The 17,881-nt window shown below is 38.5% G+C and overlaps 1 protein-coding gene across 1 annotated transcript in view; it reads right to left on the bottom strand.

The window, feature by feature from the left end:
- Positions 1-971: 971 nt before the first annotated feature.
- PPP2R5A (protein phosphatase 2 regulatory subunit B'alpha) overlaps positions 972-17,881 on the bottom strand; it is a 41,625-nt gene continuing 24,715 nt past the window's right edge. The window contains exons 4-13 of the mRNA XM_063152154.1: positions 15,063-15,155; positions 13,008-13,138; positions 12,744-12,803; positions 11,436-11,544; positions 9,073-9,126; positions 5,944-5,994; positions 5,110-5,229; positions 4,898-5,025; positions 2,684-2,785; positions 972-2,193 (exon numbers count right to left, since the gene is read on the bottom strand). Coding sequence (XP_063008224.1) covers positions 2,061-2,193; positions 2,684-2,785; positions 4,898-5,025; positions 5,110-5,229; positions 5,944-5,994; positions 9,073-9,126; positions 11,436-11,544; positions 12,744-12,803; positions 13,008-13,138; positions 15,063-15,155 — 981 coding nt within the window. The 3' untranslated portion in view covers positions 972-2,060. The remainder of the gene's footprint in view (positions 2,194-2,683; positions 2,786-4,897; positions 5,026-5,109; positions 5,230-5,943; positions 5,995-9,072; positions 9,127-11,435; positions 11,545-12,743; positions 12,804-13,007; positions 13,139-15,062; positions 15,156-17,881) is intronic.

The following is a 17,881-nucleotide window of genomic DNA, read 5'->3' as shown; positions in this document are numbered from 1 at the left end:
ACAGCCTATGCTATGGCAGCTGAGCTTTCTTGATGCTTCCTGCCAAAGGAACACCCAACTGTTCCTTGAACAAATGATATTTCTTGGATTTTCCAAAAAATACAATTTTCTATTCTTAGATTTTACAAAAAACAAACAACAAGAAATTAGAAATAATTGGAACCAGTTTTGATGGATCCTACTGCGTTTTTTCTTCTTTTTTTGCTAATGAGGTCAGAGAAGGTAAGCTGGAAGGCAGTGTAGCTGCAGCTGTGGGGTGAGCAGAAAGCATAGTTAAATAAAGGATAAACTCCTTTTTGCAGTATGTACTATTTTTTCCCCTCAATAAACTCCCACAGCAGTCCACTTCAGTCACATCTCAGCTGTCAAGATGTTTTGTTTTATAAGGAAATGTTACAAGAGCAGACCAGTGATGCCAGCCAAGAAACCTTTCTTTTGCATACCTATTTATAGGAGCAATTCTGACAGCAAGTGTTGCACAATTTGGAAGGCTATCTTGCAGCTCCTCTGTTGTTTTTTTCCTATTACTTAAGCCTGATGTCCCTATTTGTAACTTTGGGTAAAACTTGTCACAATTACAAATGGCAGTGATTCATTCCTTGAACCCCTGCAAGGTGTTTGGTTCCCCAACATTTGTGTAAGTTATTTTCATTTAGGCTCTGGGACAGCTGAACAAAGTTTGTCACACACTGGGAACTTTATTTTTCTAAAGGCAAAAAGGCACTGAAGCACTAAACCAAGGTGAGCTGTGCTGGTGTGACTGTCCAGTCCCCTGCCCTCTGTGAAACAACTGCTTGGACACAAAAATGAAGCAACAAGTGCAATACAGCTGGCTCAAAGAGTGGAGCAGGGACTTCCCCACTTCTGGCACTCAGTGAAAAGCCACATTGGACAGTTAAAAAGTTGTTTGGAACAGCCATTCAAATTCTCCTGGTCTTCAGAAACACAAAGATGTGAGGTACAGCACTAAATACAAACATAAAGACTTTATTGAATGCTGCTCAATTCCCCAAAGATCTTTCATTACAAAATTTTTCCACACAACTGCAGTTTAAGAGATTGGAATGGTACTCTGATAAAAGATGTGAAAAAATACTTGATCAAGTAAACAGACAAGACTTCTATTGTCAACTTTCCACCTTTAAAAAACACTGCATTTTCTTTAAAGAAAACAAGGAGTAATTTCTTCACATTCTTCCCTCCTTACTAAAAAAAAAATAAAAATATAGTAATGCCAATTTTGGTCTCATTCTTCAGTCCATGAGATGCTAATCCTACTGCAGGAACACCCAAGATGAATCTCTCTTGGAGACTGCAGCTCTCTGGAGGGTCCTTGGCTGATGAGGAGCATCATTGATGGGCGCTCCAGAAGAAGCTCCATCCTCAGCTGAAGCAGGAGGAAATCCCTAACTAGCCCAGGACCCCAGAGGCAGCAGCAATGGGGCAGAGGCCCTGGCCACCACAACCTTTTGCAGCTGATTCTCTCCCTGCCCTGCCTCCTTTCTGACGTGAGCATTGTGTAAATCTAACTCTGAATCCAATCAGAATTCAAGGACAGCTCTGTTTCAGAGTTCCTCTTAGAGCTGTCAGGGGCATGTACTGAGTATCTCAGGTTACTGGGAACGTACCTTGGTTTTATTTGAGAAAATACAGCACAACTAGAAGCCTTTTCTATCATCTTAACCAAAGTATGCAGCAATGTGAAAAGCACATATAAAACAAGGAAAAATGTGTACGTAGCAAACTATACCACCTATGTGCAACACAATCAAAAATTCAAGTCATAATTCTCACCACTCCCATAATTATTTCACTCATTAAGGATGAAAACTCAGTTCTATGAAACATTGGAAGTGACAGTACATCAATAATTAGACAAATTTACAATATGTTGTGGTAATGACATCGCTTAATTGCTGTATTTAAACTCAAATCTTTACATTTGCCAGAGAAAAAGTTGGCTGTTTCTATTATACTGATGAGGTTTCTTTTGCAAATCCTTATATATTTCAAAAGGGTACAAAAAAAGAATGTCTGCCGAGTAGAGGTGGTCATTTCTTTTATTTGGCACTTGTGTTGTGTGCATTGAGCACAGTGTGAGTGCTGTTCTGCTTTTCTGCCATCGCCTTCTTAAGCTTTAACTCCTCCAGCCTTCTCCACAACTCTTCACGTTCCAATTCTTTCTTTTTCTCTCTGAAGAAAAGAGTGAAAGATCAATTTCAGATGTGTTTTAAGCACAATCTGGAGACACAGTGACTTTAAAGTATTAGTAGATGCAAGTCACAGTTAAGTTTTTCTCCAAAGCTATTTTTAGAGGCAATTACAGTTTCCTCAATTAAAAAGAGAGGATAGCAAATAAGTAATGGTGAGTGGTGAAACTGTACCTTTGCTCCAGCAAATGCAGACAATTGCTGTGGGGTGGCTTTGCACAGCTGGCTGCTGCTTTAAGGAGGTTTTCTATCACATGCACAGAAATTCAGGGACTGAGCATCTTTGTGAGGGAGGAACAGAGCTGCAGGAGGGGAGCTGGGGCCCTCCTGTCCCTCCCTGGGCTCAGCTCCCCCAGGGCACTGCCTCGCTCACGGGACACCCAGCAGCAAACAGCTCCACCACAGAGCGAAGCAGCAGCCACAGGGACAGCCTGGACACATTCACCAGTGGGAGCTGGGGAAAGGCTCAGTACCTTTGCCTTTCTGCTTTGTACGAGCTCGTGAGCTCATCAAAGAGCTTGCCATTCATCTCCATCAGGGTTTTCAGCACGTTGTACACCAGTGCCACAATGGTTCTGCAACAGAAGGAGCACAGCCATGAGATCTACTAAGTGATAAAAACAAGCATTTGATTTCTCTTTTGGATTCCAAGCTTCTTATTCAAGATACTGCTGTAAGGTCAGGGAGTTTCTGAAACAAAATCCTCTCCATTTTATTAATTTACAGAGGAAATTATAGTATAGGTCAACATTTTTTGAAATGGCTATTTAATCCTAAATTCCTGACTTCTGTAATTGCACAGGATATAATTATTCATGCTGTGGCTGTACTTTAAAGCGATTCAATTATGTGAACCTTTAATAAACCAAGTTTTAACAACAACTCTAACATTTGAGCAATGAAATATGAGAGTCTAGAAAAAGAAAACTTCTGTCTTGTAGCTTCAAGAAGGCAGCAGACAAACCACAGGCTTAGTGTGGTTTAGCACAGCAAAGCTCTCCTAGCAGTGTTTCTGGGCAGCAGGAGTCCTGCTAGAGAACTAGAATCAAGAACATCAGATCATGGATTTGGGTACCTCAGTTTCCTTAAGACACTCTCCAGCTTGAGCAACACTGGCTGTGTGTTACATGGCTGCCTGTATTCCTGCACTATCCTTCTTGTGTAAGTATTCACATTTCAACAAACCACCTTAAATGTTGTGTCCTTTAAACCTACCCATCTTTATACAAAGAAATAAAAAAATCAATAAAATTAAACATTAAAATGCCTGTCATTAAGCTTAATCACTAAGCAAAAAGCAGGTAAACTGCCTTTTCTGTTTTCTCCCTCACTAGCAGTTCCCCAGTGACTGCAAAGCTGCAGCCCTGTGACCTTGAAAGAGGAGTCAAAAACCCCCCTAAGGAAATAACCAAAGAGCCAGGTTTGCCTTTTCAGTGCACCCTGTCCATCGTGGTGGCACTAGGAAATCTCCCAGCTGTTCATGAGAACCCTGTGCTCATTCCATTCAAAATGCACAGCATCCTTTGCCTGTTTGTACACTTATTTTTTAAATTTGATTTTTTTTTTTGTACCCTGGCTTTCATGTGGTTTGAGGTCAAAAGCTTGTTTAAAATTTTGGTTTTCTGAGAGGAAAAGTTGGATTTTGAGCAAGGAGTCCCTATCAGACAACCAGATGGATAAAAGCATGTTTTGCTGCCCTCCAAAACAGATTAGAATCAAAGGATTAGACTTTCTTCCCCCAACTTCCTTGTCTCAAGTAGGCAATTATCCTGTGTCTTCTACTTCCTTCATAAAGGGCAACTTCTGCCTGCAGAGAGGAAAGAGGGACATCCTCCAAATTTGCTGAGGTCCCAAATACACTGATGCTCCAAGGACTATTCCCCAGGTTTATATTCAGTCTCAGCTGCTGTGTTTGCAGCTAGACACAGCATCTAGATAAACCCAGAATAATTGCAAAGCCTCCAAGAGCTTAAAACAGGACTTGTGTTTTACTGCAGGGCTGTGGGGGGCTCCTGTTCACCCTGGCTTTTGCCTGTAGAAACTTTATATTCTGCACACTAACTTGCAACTTAATTCAGGGTGCTGGCACCAGCAAGCTTTGCTTTGCAGTATTTCAGTACCATTACTGCTTCTTTCAAACACAGGAATACCAATATTTAACTTGTGGCACCAATATTTAACTTTATAAATATAAAGTGAAGGAGTCACTCATTTCTCATCCTACCATCCTTCACAAGGGTTGCTATTCTCTGATAGGATCTTTTCTTCTTTTTATCTCACTGATCAGCAATAAACACTTATGAAGACACAGAGAGCTGTATTCATCTGAAGTATTAAAGGACAGCAAAGCACAAACAGAAGCAACCCTTGGAAATGGTTCTGGCCTAAGTAGCATTAATTTGCATTTTGAACTAACACAAATGATCAGATGTGATTACAATATAAAGATCATCATCCAATTTCCTCACACTTTTTCAATAAATTTCAGGTCTCCATCATAACAGTGCAGAACAGTGAAAGAACAACACAGCTGAAAGTGACACTTGATTTAACACCCAGAATATCCACTCCAGTGGATTTAATCTCATTTAAGTAAAAATGAAGTCACATTTAAAAGCTCCCAGTCCAAACCTGAAAGAGGGGACAATTTATTTATGGTGCTACAGATAAAGTGAAAAGTTACATACGGATTCCAGTGTTCTTTGGAGATCTTGTATAAACTGCCAAACATAATTGGTAGAATTTTATCAATGTTCTCCTCAATCAGGCTAAGAATATATTCATTATTCCAGAAGTACAAAGCTCTTTCTGCAACCTGAAACACAAAGTTAAGGGTTCATAACCATAAAATGAGTTACCATGAGGTTTGCTTGGGGTTTTTATACTTTTTTTTATTTACCTGAAAATGTGAACTTGACACACTCTTGGATATTTGCTTAAATAAAGGCTCTTCTATTTTTTTGAACTGTGTTGGTTCTATAACATCTAAGATTTCTTCAATTTCACCTAAAAACATTACCTGTTAGTTTAGAAAGGAAAAAAAGGATGAGAGTGTTTTATACCATCATTGTAAACAGAAGCACACAAAATACAGCTTATATATTAGTTATGAATCCTGCAAAGAGCACTGTTTGTCATTACAAGGCATTTGGACATTCACAGGGGTTTTTTGCAGCCTAAAAGAAATCAATCATCACTCTCAGCTAACAGGTTACAGCTCTCCTCTTGGACTTCTTTTGTGTAAATACTGAATATTTCACCAAACTGCTTCTGCAGAAAATGGGATTTTACAGTTACAAAATAAAAAAAAAAAATTAGGGCATCTTATTTCAAGAATGGTTGCAGAAATTATCAGAGATCACCAAAGTAGCTTTTAAAGTGATAAGCAGTTAATTCCCATATAAAATTGCAACCAGCAGAACTCTGGGTAGCTGGCACAGAAAAATTTATCACCACTTGCAGAAAAAGAGACAACAGTGTTAAGGGACCCACTTTTAAAGAGTTGTTGGGGATGGAATCTGGTGGGACAAATCAAACTCCTGGTTTTCAAACTCATTTTAATTACGTAGAAGAAACCAGACTGTGTCACATGACAAAGGTGAGTGCCTCAAGAAGCTTCAAGAACTGCAAGTTTTCTGCAAGATCTCTTGAAGAGCACAGCAGAGAGGTTTGTGAATGTGCCCCACGAGATTTTACATCACAGCAGACACCAGAAATGAGACACAAAACCAACCTCTTTCTGACTGCATGTTTTTGGCCAAAATTTGAGCAATCCTCTGATTACCTGTATGAAAAACACAAACATGTCAAAAGCAGGACAAGTTTCTACTACATACTAGATAAGAAAAAAAATACTGGTTTGCTTTTCCTTATTCAAAGGTTCAATGAAAACTGAATAAACATCATTGAAATGTTTGTCTTGTTTAGGTTATCAGAATAGCTCAGATTATCAGAATAGCCCCCTATTGCTTTGTGTGTCTGTGATTATCCATTCACACTCTGCCCCCATCCCAGTACTCACATGAACTGACAGGATGCTGATCACATCAAAGCATCCCAAAGTGAAGTTAAACTCCCTGTAGCTAAATCTCACAGAATTTTTTTTTTTTGTCTTCTACTCGTCCATACTTTGGGGAGCACCTGCCTTGGCATCAAAGGTTTGAAGCCTGAGAGGAAACAATAAATGCTGACAGGGCTCTAGAGAGGAGCCATGGCCTCCAACTCTTCCTTTTCTCTGCTACAATTTGACATGTTAGACTGGAAACTCAAGTAAGAAAGATGTGAACTTACAGAGAAAAGGTATTCTAGTAGCTACATTTGAAACTACCTTACACAAGACTGGAAAAACAAAACCTTTGGGAAAATTAATTGGAAAGTACAGCCCCCAAGAGGAATGGAGGGAATACAGCAAAAAAAGGCTGGAGGCATTTTTCCTAGAAATAAACATCTCACATGGCATCTAAATTACAAAATTAATTCTGGCTTTAAAAAAAAAGACCAAAAAAAAAAAAAAAAAGCTGCAACTGTATTCCAGAAGCAGAAACATTCTCAGAGCCTTATAAACTTTCATTCTGAAGAAAGGATTTCTACTTTTTATGATACAACTGCACCTAACTGATCATATCCAAAGGGAAAACGTACTCAATTTTTTAAATACCTTCCATATTTGCTTTTTGTCATGTTGATTTTTTTTCCTTCAGTTTTCCAGCTGGCTGCTTTATTAACAACTACACAGACTATCAAAAGTGGCTTTCCAGAGAAATAAGTTAGGAAGACTAAAGCGCACTTCCCAGCACAAATTACTGCAAGAATTTTTAAATATATTTTGCTAGAGAAGAGACCCATATTGCCAACTTGATAAAGAAATAACATGTTCTGAGTGTAACAGTGCACACCTCAACAAGACACCTATTCCTTGCTCCTCCTTGGAGTGTCAGGTTCCAGCTTGACTGTGCCTTTATATTAAAAAGCTGATACCTGCACATTCATGTTCATGGATTGCTGCTTTCACTGCACAAGGTCAATATTCTTCCCTGAGCTGCAGGATTCCCATGAATTGGGTTACAAGTGTAGGCACCTGCTGGAAAACTGAACTCATGCACCAGGACTGCACATTTAGCCTGATTTCCTCCATGTAAAGGCCATTGCACTCAGCAGGGTTAGGTAACAAACTCCTCTTGTCAGCTCTGCAAGCATCAGGACTGACCTGAGGCAGACTACCATAGCTACAAGAGCTTGGATTGAATGTCCTCCAAACTGACCCTGAGTGACAATCCCTGCCAGAAAAATAACAGTAAGGTATGTGTGAAGACAGCCTTCTGATGGAGTTCTTAAAATATTACTTGACCTAAAGCCAAGAAAAATTTCCAATGCTATCTCATCAGTTGACCCAAATTTTAACATTTACTTTTCAAGCATTTCAGAAAGTTTCTTAAAGCTTCACTTCTTATCTTACTAACTTTAATTCCTTTATAAAACAACTTTTACTACACACCAGAGTTACAACCAAGGCAGTGACTCTGCAGTGAGTTCTTGTGTCTTCTCCAGCCTGAATTCACCTTTAACTGATTGAGAAGCAGCCACAATTGCATAGACCATGGTCCAGATGAGGCTCAGAACTGCCCTGCGGCACTGCTCCAAAGCCCTGCCTCCTTCACAGCAGTCTGGGCTTGGGTCCTGCCCCACACTTCTGTGAATTTGTGTCAGGAAGTTCTGACCTTGTCACGTTGTCACTTCACTCAATCTTGCAGGTTTTTATGTAACACTCCACATTCTCTGCTCACATGTCAGCTTTGACTGTCAAAATGCCTGGGCTGTTTCCTCACTTGGCTTAAGGAATACAGGTTACACAATTCCCTTCTCCTGTCCCTGTCCCACAAAATAAACTAACTGACCAGTGTGGCTGGGAGCACTGCAGCACAGGGGGGAAAAGATGCTTCAAGCACACAAGGCAAATCCATAGACACAAATAACTGGTCAGCTGAAATGGCTGTGCAGAAAACAAGCTTCCTGAAAGGGCACTCAGTCAAGATCAATTATTTGATTTTATTTTCCCAAAGCTGTTTATCTTTTTTTTTTTTTTTTTTTTTTTTCAGAAGAAAATTTAGGTCTTGCATAAGCTCTTCATTTTTCTGTCACAGAAGAGGTGAAGTATGTAAATACCAAGATAGCCCTGATGGAGATATTCCTGATTGTCCAGTTTCTTTTACAGCTGGCCTGACATCACTGTGTGTCTTCAGGAGCTGCTGCAGTGCCCTGAGCCCCTGCTCTCCATGGGCCCTGCCAAAGCTGAGCACAAACCCTTTCCAGCTGAGCTGTCAAATGTGTCACAGGAGACTCACTCTGGCAAAAGGCACAGATGCCTCAAGCACCTGAGTTTGGCTGCCAAGAGGCACCCCAGGAACTGAAGAGGATGGACAGAAACACCACATTTGGAATTTCGGAGCTCTTTCTGTCTAAATGAAGTGCTGTTATTCTTTTCAACTTTTATTTCAGGAATGTTTATCCCCTAAAATATCTCAACTTCATGCATGGGCTAAGCACAAGCAATCTGTACCAAAACCATTGAAATTTTAGTTTTTATGAGGAGAGAATACAGTCATGACATGCTTTCTAATTTGGGGTAGTTTGGTTGATACCAGAAGTTCAAACTTGTAGTTAAATCTGTGCTCTATCTTGGCTCTATCTTTCAAACTCAGAATGTTCTTAACTATTCTAGATTTCATTTCCAGCCCCCCAAAAAATTCCTACCTCTCCTTGTTTAATCAGGATAACACAAGCACTGCTGCACAATTCAACAGGTTACACTGCAATATTTAATTGAAATTAAAAATAGAAAGACATCCAACTGAAAAACACTTACAGGCTCTGTTAAAGTTGTGTCTTTTTCCAGGAACTGTACAACACAATAGGCAAGCTGGAATGTAAGTCATATGGTTATTTAGTTTAAGCAGACACTGTTTGCACATTGCAGCACTACTAAATATCACAACTTCTAATGGAAGCACTTCAGATCATGGGGGGAACCCAACCCAAGACACCCCTACACAGCCAGTTCATATTAGTCCAAACTAAACAAAACAGCAATTAAAGCAGCACGATATACAGGCCTGCTCTATCTTAAAAAAACTTCCTGCATACCAAAAATCATATTTTCTTTTCAACCTAGAAAATTATTTTTAAGCTTGGCAGATATTTCCCTAACTCAGATCCCATATCCAAACAGATTTTTCTTAACATCAACTCCTGTGTTAACAATACAAACACTTTCAAACATCTATTTTGGGGTAAAAAAGACCACACTTCCAGTAAAAACCAAGCTGTGACACAGGTTGGACTGAGCACACATTGCCCAGGTGACATCTAGGTGACACAGCATCCAGTGGTAAATTACAAGTGAAAGAATTTGAGCATATTCCAAGGCCACAGGAGATGAGGCAGCTGCTGCCCAGCTGAGTGTCCTGTCCCAGTGCAGCAATGGCCAGCAAGTGCCTGGGGAAAGGTGGAAGGAGTGGGAATTATCATGTGATTAAGGCACCAGCACTGCTCTCCCAGCCTCTCCTGCTTTTGTGTGGGGCCTGCCCAGGCTAAGGATATTTAATGTTATATAATCACCTAGAGTTTAGTTACTGAGCACACAGTTGAGTAAGTAAACAACCATCCCATGCAGAAACCATACAATAATGCTATTGCTGAACTAGCTACAACCTTCCTTAGATTCCATTAAGACTGATTTTTAAAAGTCACAGTATTTCACAATATAAAGCAAAGACAAAAATTATGCAATAGACATTACATTTCAATTCTCAGGATGCTTGAATTTAAGCATCACCTTTCTTTTTTTTATTGTGCCAAAGCAGATAATTACAATGCTGTAATTGCAACAGGTGTAATTTCTTTATTTTGCCCTTAGGCTACTGATGCATTTGTATAGACTCAAAAAATGTCACACATTAATCTCCCAAATCCCATTATATGTGTACATCCAGTGCAGTAATGCTTTACTGCCCAAAGACACAAAGACCCAAGCTTAGCTCATCTTCAAGGCTTTAACTTTTAAGGGTAGGCTCTACTTCACTCAGCACCAAAGCAACCAGGCCACTTGGGATTGCAGAGCAGATTCAGTCCTGGCTCAGCCCTTTGGGATAAAATGAAACACACAGTGCTCTGTGTGCACCTGGCACCAGTGTTTTGTGAAGGGACATTTTTCCTGGTCAGCAGGAAAAACGTGACTTTAAGGTACAGCTGAATTAATAGGGCCCTTTCAGTAGCCATGAGCTGGATTAAATGTATCCCAGAGAAAAGGGGGAGCTTGCTGCACAGATCTGTCAGTGAGAACACCTTTGGGAGGTTTCATGGAGCAGCAAGGCAATAAACAACAAAGACAAGTGATTTGCTTAATTTAAAACTTCATATGAGAATTAGGAATTGAGTGAGCTCTTCACTTGAGCCTGTTTGTAGGCTATACAGTCACAATGATTTCACTTTAATTAGAAACCCATTTTCTTGTACCTTCAGTCTGTTTGGAGCTCTATTAGTGAGCTAAGTTAAAAATCAAGTTTTAATTAGCCACAGCAGAATTCCTTCCAAGTTTGCATCAACCATATTCAATACTTGTAGTGCCATATGTCTGGAGAGGATACAGATTATTCCTCACATGAAATGCTGAATGTCTGTGGCAAGTATGAGAACCCAAGTCAGCTGAAGAACTGCAGCATTCTGACAGCATGTCATGGATCTGCATAATTCCTGCCTGAGCCACAGAGCTACTGTGCACTTCTGCTATTTATAAATGGCAACAACATTCTCCCTCCCACCCCATCACTGGTGCAGCTTTAGAAAGAAAAAAACACTTCTGAAATAAATACCTGGCCATACCCAAGGTTCCTTTACACACAGCATTTAAGTTAAAGAAAGGAAATTACAACAGCACAAGGCCCTGGGATTAAATGAAGCTTAAAGTGTGACAAGACTACAAGCAAAAAAGCTCCAACTTCAGTTGATATGTCTTTGACCCACTGGTACATTCTTTCACTTGTAATATATGTTAAATGTTATCTCAAAATTCACATTTAGATATAAGATCTGGAAAACTTTTTTTAAAAAGTGATTGAATTTGCAAATCTTTCGTAATATATTAATATTATAACACATAGTGCTTTAAATTTCATTAATTTCAAATGTAAATACAAAACCCCCACCACTTAAAAATAGGCAAAAGCTTACCTGTGCATGAAACAAAGCTAATCCCTTTGCAGTATGCATGGGAATCAGAACTTTCATAAGGAACTGTTTGTGTTCTGCTTTCAGTGGCAGTGCAAAACCATTGATAATACTGAAAACATGAATAAGCAGGATTTATTTTTATTAAAAAATAAATTTTTTCCTAGCAAGTCAAGAATTTCTGTAAGTTCAACTGAAACTCCATTTCTGATTCAGTTTTTAAACCCGATTATTTTGAAATCATAAAATAGCTCAACATGTGCACAACTTTTGAAATGCTGCTATAATGAGAGTTTAGACTCTTGGTAAGGAATGCCAGAGAATCACACTAGAAGCTAAATAATACCCATTAGATGAGCTGAAGTATTTTTATCATCCATTAAATAAAATCATCTGCAGTAAGTCCTGCTGTCTAATTGCAAAGCTTAGACAGATGTATCAGGAAGCTGATCATGTCACCCACCATCACTAGCAACATGCAGAGAAAAAAAGACTATGCAATTTTAATAGTGCACTTAAAGCACTTGTTTTGAGATTGTTGAACAATCTTTCCCTTCAAAAACCAAGTTTCAAAGTTGTCTCATTGATTCAGTCCTCTTATATTTAAGAGTTGATGAGCTACAGACAAGACAAAAGTCCTTCAGGAAAAGGTTAGTTTCTCTTGCCTCTTACATTTCAGGCAACTCTGAGAAAATAATGGGATCCCTATCACTTGATTTTTCAAGAAAATTTATTCCACAATAGCTTCACCACATTTATATTTTTAGTTAGACCAATAATACAATTTTCTACTGTGAAATGCGTGACAGTTTTGGAAAGGCAGTAAAAAAACTACCAGAGAAAAACCTCAAAGTTAAATTGAAGTTAGTGAAATAACATTCAAAACAAAGGTAACTAAAAAACCCTAGCACTTACAAGGCTTTCCTGAATAGAACTGAAGGAAAACCAGCCTGCTGAAGATTAAAACATTTCATTCAGCATGAGGGCAAAAGTTAACATTCATTTTCTGAATCAAAGAACAAGTCATCCATCAGGCAGAAGATAAGCAAGAGTAGATAGGTCTGACAAACAAGGATCCTTGAGAAGCATTTTTTGCCTATCAACTTTAAAACTTGCACTGAAAAAAGAGTAATTTATTCTGTGTCCTAATTTGATATTCATGTGGTAACCCAGACAGTATTAGATTATCAGTGACTGCACTTCATCCCTCGTTACTGTAATAATTCTCTTCCCCCCTCTCCATTCCCAAAGCACAAAAGCTGAAGCAAACATAATAATGTTTTATATTTTTCTGTGTGAAATCAAACTTACCTTCCTAATATCTCAAGGAGTTCAGCAACACCATTGAAGTGCTCTGTTTCATATATAAACCTGTTAGCAAAAAAGACAACCATCAAGATTTGCCACAGAGGCTCAGAGATTCCAAAGAAGTAACTTTTACTAAGCTTCAAATATTTGAAAGCAAGATCACAGACAAACACAGGTCTTTCATTTCAAGAATAAATCACTGCAGACCCAGACTGTGAAGGCAAGATAAAATATTCCTCAACCTAGTCACACACATACACAGCATACCTGAGGAAAATGTTGTTTATCTGTTTCCTGATGAATGCTCTTAAACCGAGGAATTTTCCATAAATTCTATGGAGAACTGTCTTTAGAAAATCACGTTCTCGTGGGTCTTCACTGTCAAAGAGCTCCAACAACTTTAAAAATGAAATAGAAATGTATTACTTTTGAAAGACTTAAGATTTTGTTATGAATTTTATCTTTTGTTTTGAATTTTCTCTTTAATTTGCAAGTTTACTTTAGGAAAAAAAATAGAATCAGTTTAACTGGACTTTTTTTATATGTCAATAGTAGATTTTCAAAATTACATTTTTAATAAAGTTGGGTTTTTTTCTAATAAAATAATCAACTTCAATTCTTTCCTGTGTACAACAGACACTGAAGTCATTCCAGTAACTGTTATACTATGAAAATAAAAATGCAATTGCAAACATGAGATTATCAAACTGTAGGTAAGTGGTTTACACTTGTTATTTAAGAAACCAGAATTAATCAAATCCATGTCCTATATTTACAATTTCATAATTAAAGTCCTTTACTGCTTATCTCAAAACTTGTATCTTGATGGCCAAGCAAAAGCATTCCTATACAAGAAATTTTACAATTAAGGAGGGGGCCATGGAATAAGCACAAGATATGTAATCACTAACCAATTCCCCATTAATACAGACTAAATGCTGCAGGAGATAACAAAACTTTCCACAAACTTTTATCTTGTAGAAAGTCTTTCAAGGATACAGAAAAGACCAGACTCACTCCAAGGCATTAAAAAATACTCAAATCATGTTACAGACCATAATTTTTGTTGGATTTTTTAACCCTGCATGGCCAAGCAACAGCATATTCAGAAAAGTTAGCTGCCTTGAGCAAGTCAGTGGCAGCTCAAGCAGAGTCTCCTGCTCAGGTCTGAGCTTAGGTATGTCTGTACCAAGCAGCACAAGGGACTGGAAACAGCTGTTCAGGAACTTGGTTCAGGCTCACTTCAATTTTATATTTAGCAGGAATTTCTCAGGGTCACTACTCCACGTTTTTTCCCATATATAGCTAGCTGTTGGTTGCATTGTCTCTATCTTGTACTCCAGAGAAAGATCAAGTGAAATGTCAGGAACAAACTCTGCAATGCTGCTCTCAAGGACCACAGGTCAGTTTGTAAAGTGGACACCCATAGCAAATAGCTCACCAGCAGTCTCAGGCTTAAATTTTGTGTGTAAGTTGAATAAAACTGAGAAGAAAACACATATACAACAACAGCAGAACCAATTAAGTGGAAATTAAATGAAGGTAGGGAGGGAAAGCATCCACCTTGTGGTTTTACTTTTCCTTGCTGTATTGTGAAGGCCTGCCAGCACTCACTCTTCAGATACTGAGCAAACAAGTATTTTGACAAACAAAATTTGGCAAACACACATTTCAACACAGTGAAAAAATCCCCACTGAATTCACCTCGAACCAAAAATTGTTATTGCATTGTACACTGCAATTCTCTAAGATGTTATATTTAATATGAAATCTCACTTCATTTTCTTGCTCATAGTTGCTTTGCATGGTAAAGCATGACCTTCTTAAGTAATTTCTTACTTGATTTTCCTTCTGTGGTTAATACACAACAGTAAAGAGAATTACACTACCTAGGCACAAGTAAGGAGGTATTGAAACACATTTCATGTACAATAAGTGCATGAACTTTTTACAAGAAAAAAGCTTGCTGTAAGTTTTCCCCTGGCAAAAAAATTTAAAAAACAATCATAGAAGGATTACAAAAATATAATTACCACATTGTTCATTTGGCTGGAATTAAGTTACAAACGATGAAAACCAGAACTTTATAAATCTCAAAAATCTTACATTGCAAAGCACTGAGGTTGGTATCTGAAAACAAAGTGTTCCTGAATTTACTAAATACATATAGCCCCTGTGGTATGATGTGCTGTTTATTTAGTGTTTGGCACCAAACCACTGCTGCAACAACTGAAATTTACCCTGTGTCAGCAGGAAAGCTGATAATTTAAGTTCCAGAGGTGATCTTTAAACGCCACCTTCAACTTTCCCAGTCGCCCTTACCTGCTGTACAAATCTCTGGTCAATGTATCGCTTTGCAATGCTGGGCTGAAAATCCGGGCTCTCCAAAAACCTCAGGAAAAACTCATACACCAACTACAAACATGGAAATGAAAATTCCAGTTAGTAAGTGCACCACAACACAGATCTCAGCCTTGTCACCACCACCAAAGGCTGTGGGACTACTCACATGCTCAGAAAGCACAAAAGGAATCAAAGCCTAACACATCACTGCTTAACCACAGCTCCAACTGGAATTTACTGAAATAATTACAGTAAGTACCCAGAACACTTTAATTCCCAGAAGAGTCAAAGCTTAATAAATAATCCACTGAAAATACCACTAGTGGACAAAAAACAAGTTGTAAATGTTACATTCCTGCCATGTTAAGAACTTATTATGCAGAAATAGGTTACCAAACATGAGCAGCACTGAGAGTTAAAGTAAATGCTCTAACATTACATAATTCCTTAAAGAGATTAAGAAACATCTCCTAAGTGTACCTGAAATTAAGTTTTGACCACAAACTCTGAAAAAGAAAAGTTGAATTAAAACACCTGAATGAATTCACAGAAACTGAAAGAATTCAGATTAAAATTAGGCTTCTATATCCTGGAAACTCATTTGTAGCACATTATTTCTACTTAGTTCAAGTTCCTATCTGCTACAATCCCACAATGCTCAGAGATAAAAATCCTGACAAGAGCTAGAGCTAGCAGAGAGTGGCATGAAGAGGCCAGAGCACAAGTCCCACACTTTGGGGTTCATCAGAAGTCCAAGACAAAAAACTGCACTTGCATAACAATGGCAGATTAATAAAATACACAGAAGGCACCTCTTCTCTAAGACAGAACTGAAAGATGCCTTATGTTTAGATTCCATTCAGAGCTATTCATGTTCTCAATGCCTATTTCATAACTCCATATAATTAAACAGCTGATTAGTAATAACACTACAATGCAATTTAGGTACATAATGCCAACACTGACTGGGCTTCTAAATAAAACCCATGCAGAGCTGTGCTCATACTCAAAGGCATGAATTTCAACTATTACCACTCTGAGGACTTAACTAAACTGAGAGCCAACACCTGAGTAATTCATAATTATAATTAGGAAGCTCACTTCAGAAAAATGCATGACAGTAAGTACTTTTATGTAGAACATTTGAGCTGACGGTTACTTATGCATAGCCTCAAGGAGGGTGTGCTGTATCTGCAAAGCAGAGGCTCAGAAACTCAAGCTACCATTCCCTTTGACCCCCTCTGACAGACTGCAAGAAGAGCTTTTCATATCAGCAGTTTACATAGAATATGAGGATTGTTAGGGTTGGGAGGGATCTCTGGGAATCATCTAGTCCAACCCCCTTCCAACCCAAAACATGCCCATTCTACTGATTTTTTTCAAATTAGCAACCAGATAAATCTGTATAGAAATGGGCAACATATGGCCAGAGGGAGGTTATATAGCACAGCCTCATAGGGATTAATTTTGGAACTTAATTTAATTCAAGATTTCTGTAATAAATTCCTATATCAATTATTTCTGTCAGTGACAACAGTAAAGAACAGCCACGTGTGATAACTGCCACAATATTAGAAGCTACCACCAGGGGGAAAAATAGAAAATAAAAGTTTCTATAAAATAGAAAATAAATGTTACCCACAAGAAAGGACAAGTTGACCCTGAAGCTCTAGAAGAATAAATACAGAATGAAACTCAAAGATTGCAAAGTCACAGCTGGACTTCCAAGAAAAAGCTCTGCTGAGCATTTGCAAGCCCTAAAGCTGAGAAAGGGTTAACCATAGGATGATTCAGATCCATCCTCACAATGAAGCTATGGAAGTGACAGATGAAATCCAAGGATATTCCAGGAAGATACTGACAGCACAGAGATGCACAGACCTACATGTGCTGAGGAAATTTATTACAATCTGGAAGGATACAGAGAAAGAGCCACCAGAATTGTCACTTTCTAAGAGTGAACACTACATTGGCATATTTTGTTTTCCCTAAAGGACAGGGGAGGAAGGATAATTACAGCTTCTTTCCATAAACAGATACAGTGACTGCAATAGACATCAAGCAGATGAACTCTAAGTGAAAAGCACAATGCTGCAACGTCTTGTAACAAGCTGTGTAAGATTAAATGCAGGATATCAACTGGGTATGATATCAAACTTTGGAAATCCTTGTGAGATACATGAAAGCCTCTTTATCCAGGGCATTTCAGGAATCAAGCTGCAGTGGCCATTTCTGGGTAAGTCAAACTCTCCCTTCTCCTGCATGCTAATGTTTGTAAACTTAAAAGCACAACAACAATCAAACTAGGGGCACCAGAACAGATTCTGGCCACAACAAATCCTACCTAAAGAGACAGGCATGCTCAGCTTTCTTAACAGAAACATTACTTTTGGAAATACTAGATCCGGGGAAAGATATTGGATTTAATATTTTTTGTTCTCAAAACTGGTCTGCTTGGGCCAAAGAGCTATGAAATACAATTCCTAATGCTTTAGTGATACAGTCTTGCAGGGACCACTAGAATATTATTGCTTTAAACCAGCAATTCCACCAATTCTGCAACTCCCTGAGCTTCAAAATGCTTTAAATGGAGGGTTTTAAATGCCAGCCTGTTCAACCTACTGTGGCTGTTACAAAGCATCTTGAGCTCTGCTCTGAAGCAACATCCTTCAAGTGCCACTCATTTTACTGAAGGTCTGGAGTCTTTTGTTGTGGCTACACACACTGGTAACTTACTAAGCAATTATGTCAACAGATTCAAGCAGAGAAGAGGTTCAGATTTTTTTTCTTTCCTCTCC

Source organism: Melospiza melodia, chromosome 3 (assembly GCF_035770615.1).
Source record: "Melospiza melodia melodia isolate bMelMel2 chromosome 3, bMelMel2.pri, whole genome shotgun sequence".
Taxonomy (NCBI): domain Eukaryota; kingdom Metazoa; phylum Chordata; class Aves; order Passeriformes; family Passerellidae; genus Melospiza; species Melospiza melodia.
The sequence above is the reverse complement of the archived record's forward strand: the minus strand, read 5'-3'. Positions and strand labels throughout refer to the sequence as shown.